Source organism: Oryzias melastigma, linkage group LG14 (genome assembly GCF_002922805.2).
Source record: "Oryzias melastigma strain HK-1 linkage group LG14, ASM292280v2, whole genome shotgun sequence".
Lineage (NCBI taxonomy): Eukaryota > Metazoa > Chordata > Actinopteri > Beloniformes > Adrianichthyidae > Oryzias > Oryzias melastigma.
In genome coordinates, this window is record NC_050525.1 from 18,650,221 (window position 1) to 18,659,186 (window position 8,966).

At 41.2% G+C, this 8,966-nt stretch overlaps 1 protein-coding gene across 7 annotated transcripts in view; it reads right to left on the minus strand.

The window, feature by feature from the left end:
- Window positions 1-526: 526 nt before the first annotated feature.
- LOC112142871 (BBX high mobility group box domain containing) overlaps window positions 527-8,966 on the minus strand; it is a 30,001-nt gene continuing 21,561 nt past the window's right edge. For all 7 annotated transcript variants that reach the window (XM_024266500.1, XM_024266494.1, XM_024266498.1 and 4 more), the window contains 4 exons: window positions 7,130-7,281; window positions 6,767-6,883; window positions 5,397-5,586; window positions 527-4,287 (listed from right to left, as the gene is read on the minus strand). In XM_024266500.1, the coding sequence (XP_024122268.1) occupies window positions 4,209-4,287; window positions 5,397-5,586; window positions 6,767-6,883; window positions 7,130-7,281 (538 nt within the window). In that variant the 3' untranslated portion in view covers window positions 527-4,208. The remainder of the gene's footprint in view (window positions 4,288-5,396; window positions 5,587-6,766; window positions 6,884-7,129; window positions 7,282-8,966) is intronic.

Below are 8,966 nucleotides of genomic sequence, written 5' to 3' on the forward strand. Positions count from 1 at the left end.
GTATGCTATTAAAAAATGGGGTTTTACTTTGAAATGTTAATGTTTTTAAGCGTTTGTTTATGTAAATAAGGCTGTAAAACGAAAGAAAAAAAACGAGAAATTAATGTAGGAATATTCTGATTTAAGATGTCAAAAATATGACATAAAAGCAATAATATGGACACACTAGCAAAGTTATATATAAAAAAGTAGTGTTTGAGATTAAAACAATGGCTAAACGGTTTGTGTTGTTTTACCAGCTTTAATAATTATTAAATTGAGCGGATAGATGAGCATTAAATTACTTTGACCACTTCAGCTGCGAGGATGTAGTTCGCAGTGCCTCCACCAGAGGGTGCTGGACTGGTCTTTTTTGTCAAACTCTGGGTTAAAGTTGGATTTTTGGTCTCTGGATTTTACACATCTGCAATCATGGAAGTGATTGGAACTCAATTAAAGGGATACTAATCGTTTAATTAACTTGTTAATCAGTAGATGATAGAAACAGCAGCATATCCAAAAAATAAAGAAAGAAACCACACGTGTACACAGATGCATTAGATGTCATTTTAATAGGTGCTAAAGAAGTGATACTTGTGTCAGCAGACAGTGTGATGACAAAGTTGTGGGAAGGACTAAGTTTGGCTGAGGGGTCCCACACTATGCAGGGATTCCAGTAAGGCAAGGCTGCATCAAATAATAGGAAAAAAACACACACACTTGACACACATCCATTACACAAATTAGAGTAAGCACAAGATGTACAACCTATCAGAAGAAAGAGACTCGGAATATGTAGCAGAACATCGTCACAACAAAAGGAAACCTTTGTCTACATTCCAGTAAAGGGCAGATCCTCTTCTACAAGTCTGTGTACAAACAGATGCATATTGAGTTGTGTTTTTTTTCTTTATTATTTGTCTAAACTTTTAAAAAGGAACAATAATAAATTAAAAAAAAGAAACTCAAGCATTCAATAGTTCTGATCATCGAGTTTTACAAACTGCCCTGAACAGACAGACGTTCACTGTTACTGCAAAGAGAAAAAAAAAAACAAAGAATCAAACCAAGGAATGCTATTGGCCACCGCTCAGAAGGTAACAGTCTCTCAGCTTTCAGTCTCTTCATGGATGCTCACATGGTACAGATAGTCCTCCTGACCCATCACTCACACACACACACACACACATACACACTGTGTGCCACTGAGTTCAGAGCGCCTCCGACGAGAGCTGCTGGGAACAAACAACGCTCCGAAGGAGCAGCGTACCATCACAGCACACCTATAGTACAATCATGACTGAGTTAGAAAAATACAGGTACAAAATGATTACATTCAAGAAGACAGTACTAGCACAAAAGGGTATTATAGTCATTTTGGTAACTAATATAGGAATCTAAACAGTATATAAGCATCTCCCGGATAGAAAAGTGAAGGGTGACGAGCATGATGCATCTATGGCTGTTCTTGGTTTTGTTGATGACTGGATTCTTGGACACATGGAATCAATTTATACATATATTTATATATATATAAATAAAGTCCATAATGGTTTTGGTTTGGGTCATAAGGTGCTAATATATAAAGAGGTGCCCTTTTGCATGATCCCACTGGATATTCATGGATGAATTGTGCTGATTGAATTACCTGAAGACTCAAACACCTGACAAATCCAGTGCAACACTTTTAGTTAATGCTCCTTTGAATATATATATATATATAAATATATATATATATGCTCACTGGGCACCATATTAGTGAACATCTGTGGCTTTAACATTTAATCAGGCAATCACATGGCAGTGGATCTGCAGGTTAAAGGGAGCCGGCGTCGGAGAGGAACCGAAATGATACTTTATAATCAACTTTTAAAAATCGTTAGGTTGGCTGACTTTAAAATCGAAAACAGAAACACTTCCATGTGATTGGCTAATTTAACGAACAGCTGGTTAAAGCGTCCCTAATAAAGTGTTCAGCGAGTGCACCTTTCCTTTTTTTTCTTTCTTTGGAAAATGTCGAGAAATTCTGTTGCTTTAAGCAGACATTTGAGTTTAGGGGGTCGGGAAGACGAGTTCTTTACTCCTCAGTCATGGATGACGGCGTCTGTAATGCAACTTCCTCTCATCCGAAAGCACACGCACACGTACATGAGTTCTTTTTTCAGATACATGATCACAAAGTGTATTCACTTAACGGGGAAACATGCAGCTTGTTAAGATTTGAAGCTCAAGTGTAACAAGGATTTATAGGTTTCTTGGGTGTATAGCACTATTAGCTCACGAGGATTAGCAAACAAAAAACACATGATCAGGATTTCATGTCGTGGTTTAGGAAAATACTCTATTTCAAGAAAAAAAACCTTAAACTCCACAAGCCTTTGTGCATCAGAAAACACTCTGTACTGTAGTCTGAGTCTGAACGGCGGCGCGATTTAGCTCAGCAATTCCGACTGAGGGAGCAAGAAAAGCCTCCCCCTCACAAACGCACGCGCCTGGAAGAAAAGCAAAGGAAAAGAGCCGTCTGAACGGGACTTCTGAAAGCTTAAAGTGTTGATCTACACAGAGGAACGAGCGGCCGCCGGCCGAGGAGGCCAATGCTCGCCATCCATCAGCCGTCCGGCGTTTAGGGAAGACAATAAATCTACAGCTTTACTGCCACCCTCTGGCCTTCTGACGGTAGAGAGCACACCACGACATGGAATGGAATGGCTGAATAAAAACAGAAGAAAGTTAATAAGTTTGTAAATACTGGAAAAGAAAAACACATGATTACATACGAGCAGAACTGTACTGAGAGCAATCAAATCTCAGAAGGCTAATGGGAGGCAAGAACATCTGATCTTAATACAATCAATTAATACTTCAATGAAACTCACAAATAACAATAAAATTACAAAATAAAAAAAAGCTCTTTCTGATAGAAGAGCCGTGACACCTAACTGGTGGAAACGTACAGCTCATCCTGAGACAGGCAGTGGTGCGACGAAGTTAGCCTTTCACGAGCAAATTACAGTTCAGCTAGGATTTAGTGCAGGTTTGATGGAATTTTTAAAAACACAGATTAAGATTGTAACTGCTACTCAAACTGCAGGAACACTGAAGCAAAAATAAAAAGTAAAGAATATTTTTTTAAAAAATGGCATTCTGCTAATCAAAGCTGCTTCCACTCACTGAGGCTGAGACGACTATGGCGGCAAACAGGGGAAAAGTTAAGGCTATATTTTTCTGTTCACTAACACACACACACGCTCGGACGAACAACACAAACCCCACGGCTGTGACGAGCTGCAAACGCCAGGGAAAAGCGCACGTCTTCACATTCAGTCTATTATTACTGGTTGCTACCACATACTCTATTGGAGTAGCATCACATTGACACACGAAAAGCTCACCCTCGATTTCTTCAACTAGTAACACCGCGTTAGTGTACGACGGGGGGGGGCAAAAATATATATATATGTATATATATTATAAAATAAGCGTTTCTAAATGGATTTCTCTCCATAAAGTGAACCGTAGCGACACTTGACCCTGGTGAGGAGGTTTTGGGTTGAAGCTGGAGGGAATGGAAGAGGGAGCTCTACAGCAGGCGTGTGTGTGAGGTAAAAAAAGTGACAAAAAAACCTGGGTTTGTCTAGAAAACAAACGCGCTCCTGTGTGTCCCCCGTCTTCCAGATTTTAAAAGATGGCGTTACTGGAGCACCGTAAACTCCCAGAATGTATGAGATACTCATCCAGCCAGTTTATTACAACTAAACCTTAATATATTTGTATAATGTGCATAGATTAGCTGACAGAAGCTAAAATAGTTCTTGATTTTAGTTATTTTTTCCCCCAAAAAACTCAACTTTTAGACCATTTTAGTCAAATTAGGAATATTTCCTGTCATGGAATGATTGAGTATTTAAAGTTTTAAAGGTGTGTTTTCCAAAATAACCCTCCTGTAAGTAACACACCGACTGTAGAGAAGTAGCTCATACTTTCACCTTCACTGACACCAAAGGAAGGCTTAGAAGGACACACAGACACCAACAAGCAGGGAGAGGAAGGAGCTGGGGAGGGTGGTTTTTTTTTGTTTTTTATCCCCCCTCGCCTCCAAAAGATCCAAGCTTAAGCAAATTCTCCGCAACGAGGAAGTTGGAGTCTGTTCGATCCCGTCACGTGAGGAGGAGGAGGTGAAAGCGCCTCTGCTAGCGTGCGGGTCCTCCTCTCATCACAGCGACAGCCGCTCACTGATCAGCGCAGGAGATGAGGACCGGAGTCTGGGCCAGCTCCTTCTTCTGACTCTGAGCCAGGCCCCTCTGGCCTCTGAAACGGGACGTTACAGAGCGCTTAAAGTGTGACAGGGACACTACAGAACATCATATAACATACTAGAACATGAAACGGTGATGCTGCACATCCTCAACATCAAGTCCTCCAGGCAGCAGGAGAAAAACAGGTGAAAGAAGGCTAGACTAGAGAGTAACTGTGACTCCACTCCAATGAAAACTGTGTTTTTAACGTAATCTTGAGGCATTTTTCTCATAATGGAGGACTAGGGATGCCCCGATCAGGTTTTTTTGGGCCCAATCCGATTCCGAGTCTTTTGATTTTGTGTATTTGCCGATACCGAGTCAAAGCAGTTAGCTTAGCACAGTTAGCAGCTGCTCTGAAGCACAAAGAGCTTAACACTAAACACAAGCAATTTTCTGTTGAAATGTCTTCATGGGTTGTTTACGTTAAGACAAACCAACAGACACTTGCTGTCAGTTTAAAGCGTTTTTAAAAGAGTTATTGATCCCGGACGTCTGAATCTGTGATCATCTAGCTTGACTGAATCGTTCCTGTTTAAACTGCTGCCGTATTCTGCTGCGTTTAATGACATTTTGTGATCTGTTCATGACATGCACACTTCTAGTTGAGTATTTATCCAGAATAATAAGACTGAAACATAAAGCACTGATTATAATAAGAATAAATGAAATATCCGATATCGATCGAGTCGTCAAGCACGTGATCGGGCCTGATTTTTGGATCATTCGATCGGATCGGGACTTCCCTATGGAGGACATGTATAAAATATTTAAGATAACAACCACGTTTCTGAGTATTTCTTTATTCAAATCATGTTGGATCAGGAGCAGATGGAAACCTGTGGTTTTAATAAGTTCAAGTTTTGATGCAGGAGCTGTCATGAGCAGGCCTAAGTTTCCCTGCTCCAGTTCTAAATCCTCCACTCACAGACAAATAGATCCATTAATGTCTTTGTTTTCCTCGTCTAAACTGGCATCTGGAGCAAAAACTGAGGGGGACCTGGTGGCATCATATGGGGCGTTGGGAGGTCCCTGAATTAAGATTGCCAATTCAACCTCAGAAACCTTCTGCGTGTGCGGTAGGTCTGTAGGCCGTGGAGCCTCAAACATCCGCCTCCTCACCTGTGAACGTTCTCCATGGCTGCTACCTCAGCAAGCGCCGCCAAGCTGAAGAAGGTGGGTAGCTCCTGTGGTACGGTGCTCCTGTCGGCCTCCTCCGCTCCGGGACTGTAGCACCGTTTTTCATTGCATAAATTCTGTTGGGGTAATGGCTTCTTATCCTGTTCCTGGTTCAGGTCCTTCGTTTTGTCCTCTGCAGCCAAAGAGAGTCAATGAAGAGAAACCTTTCAGCAGGGCCGTCATCACTCACACGTCTGTAGCAGCTCATGGACACGGTGCTGCAGATCATGGACAGGTCACCTCAAGGCCGACGGCACATTTAACCCTAGAGGTCACTTAGAAGCTGACATATATTCTGCTGGCTGTATCTTGGTAGCTGTCACTCCCACATGTAACTCCTATTCTTAGATATACGGCTCATTTAGTCCCCTTGCAGTGAAATTGTCCACCATTTTGGGATTCAAGCACACATTGTTTTGACACATCCAACTAGTAAAATCTGTGACTCTGGTGTAGAGGAATAACTACCAAATCTCATCGTGTTGGTTGCCACATCAGAAAAAGTCCAAATTCAAGCATCTCTTTTATAGATTTTCATGGGATGAAGACAGAAAACGATGGATCGCTGCAGTCAAACATGACGGGAAGCCGTGTACAGATGACAGCAGTCTCTGTAGTGAACATTTAGTGTCAGGTGTGTCTACAGTTACACATTTTATTTATTTGTTCTCAAAGTGATGCAAATTTAGGAATGGGTACTGTTTGAGTTTGTTCCGATTTTGGTTACTTTTGAAAGAATCCTGGCAGGAACCAGTACTTTTTTTGTTGTTTTTAATGGTGAACAAAATACGGAAAAAACACAAAAACTTTTCTCAAAAATATACAAATGTGAGGAAGTACCACTGGTTCCTAAATGTGCCTGAACCAAGTGGATAGTAAATTATTACTGCAATATTAATGCTATTGATGCTCATTGCATTGTTCCAATATGAATGCTTTTGTATGATGTCAATATATAAGAATATATCTTAAAAATATGTAATCCAGACACACACACCTCTTCCTCATGGCCCCGTGTTGTGTTTGTGTGTTGGTGCAGGGGGAGGGGCTTCCAAAGAAGAGACACTAAACATCAGTTCTGATTTGTGGCCCACTCTGACTGAGGATCTGAATTTTTCTTGCCGACACGACAAAACATCGTCGCGACAAAGATCTATGACAGCCACTTTCTCTCTCGGATTCACAGAATTTGACTCCCAAAATGGCGGAGAGGGAGTTAACGCAGGTGCTGTGATGTCACATGCAAGGGGTCTAAAGTTTTATTTGGTCTAAAGCGGAAGTTGTTTGTGAGGAAAACTCAGTCAGACTCTCACCTTCTGCTGCAGACACGCTGCCATCAGCTGTGCGCACCAAGTGTGTGATCTTGGTCTTCCTAGCCTTCCTCTTCTGGCTGCCGACCAGCATCTCCATGCTAGAGGCAGCCTGGACATCTAGGAACAGAAAGGTAGAGTGTACATGACTTTAAACACTAATGTAAATTTCAGCTTCAAATTGGTTTTAAACAACTTTAAATGAAAATCTAAAGTATTTCCAGAAGACAAGCATTCTTTTTCTATTATTAAGATTCTAAATCCATCGTAGGGCAAAATAACAAGATATTCTACAGTCTTAAGATCAACGTTTTTAGCCCTTTGAATAGCTTTTATTAGGCGCTGCAGCATCAACTTTAATCCTACCTTTTCCTGCTTTGGGGGTGTCCTCCTGATTGGTCGAGCCGTCACTCTTTCTTTTCTTTGCGACTGCTGTCCCCTTCTTATCAAAGGTCACCGGGCTAAACTGCGGGAGGCTGTTGAACTTCTTTTCAAACTCCTCCTCCAGTTTCCCAAGGCTGTGGAAAAATCAAGCGGCGTTATAGTCGTTCAGAAGCTGTTCAACTGCTCCTTAGGTTGATCTGCAAGCTGGTGTGTCTACAGAGTGTGCTGAGATGAGTGTGCTAGAAGAAGCACCACAGCAGGAATCAATATGAAGAGATGGGATGCATAAAACTCATAAAAATCTGAAAGTTTTAAATACGACAGACGGAGTTCTTTCTTAGGTCCAAACCCAAGTGCAGCATATGAGTTCTGTTCTGGAGAGGCCTGGATCTGCTCAGCCAGATCACCGCAAAGAAGCTAGACTATATCAGTTCCAAACATCAAACCATGTGTCTGGGAGAAACATTGACTCACGTCACTTCAGCAAGATCTCCGAGCAAGGAGAGTGGAGTGTAGTTTGGGAGCGTTTTCCTAAACCACAGGTATCAAAGAGAGGCGAGATGATCACATCAGATCAAATACGACACGGAGCCATTAGATATTCAACACAGCTGGACTTACTGTGGGGTCTCACAGAAATGGGTAACTATGAAGGATGTTTGCTGTGAGGACAGCTCCTCTAGAACCAGCTGAAGATGAGGAACAACAAACAGCCAAAGAGTGAGATTCAAATGTGACACTGATGTCAGAACTTGGCTGCAGGTGGAGAGGATGGAAGCCACCGATGTGAGCACAAGAAAGTCCAACAGAACGCCAAGGCAACTGAGTGAAGGTGTGAACCTGTAAAGGACCAGTAGAAAAAGAAGGAACCACGATGGAAGACGCATAAAAGTCATAAAACTAAAGCTGCGTTCACACCCGGCTTGTGACGTCCGTTACTGAACATGCTAAACATGCATTCTTGAATCTCAGGATAACTCACAATACGAGGCGATCGATTCACGATGCATGGCTCATGATACTGATAATATCACAATACCGATAGTATCATGATGTGGCAAATATTGCAAAAATCTATACATTACCTTGGTAATCTATGATATATCATTAATTTGTAAACAAAGCATCTTTGTGTTTTCCCACAAACTTTTTTTTCGAACTATGTAACCTTTGTCTGCCATAGACACCAGTGAAAATCTAAAATCATTAAAGAAAAAAAAGTTCAGCGCGCTGTCTTGTGGGGTCCAGATGACCCCATTTTTAATGTAAATATGCCTAAAATAGCACTTAATTCAAAGAACAATATAAAAACTCACAATGTTGTTTTATAATTAACAATAACATTAAAGTTAACAATACCTAAAAGCTTATCACTCTGGTAAAAATTGTTGATGTGGCACTGGTATCAAACTTCCCTATTATTCAGTCATGCTTGTGAAAAGCGCCCCCTGGTGGACTTCTGTGGTATTAAAAAAACAGTTAAGGGAAAGAGAGGGCCGGGAATCATTGTTGAGTTGAAATATCGCCATACAAATATTTTGTCCCACCTCTAGTGTTCACACTAGACTGGTTCTACTAAATACTAACGCATGTACCAACAATTGGAGGAGGCTTGGTACAAAATGTTGAAGGAGTGCAAATCTTGCTCATCAGGCTTTTTCTTTCAACAGCTCTATTCCAATAAATGAAACACTTAGTGTCAAGTCATTGACAATAATTGCCCCATCTGGGCACAAACAGGAATTATTAATTTATCTTTCGAGATCAGTTTTCAATCCATCCATGCGTCACTACCAAATCCCAGTCCCTGATTGGTCAC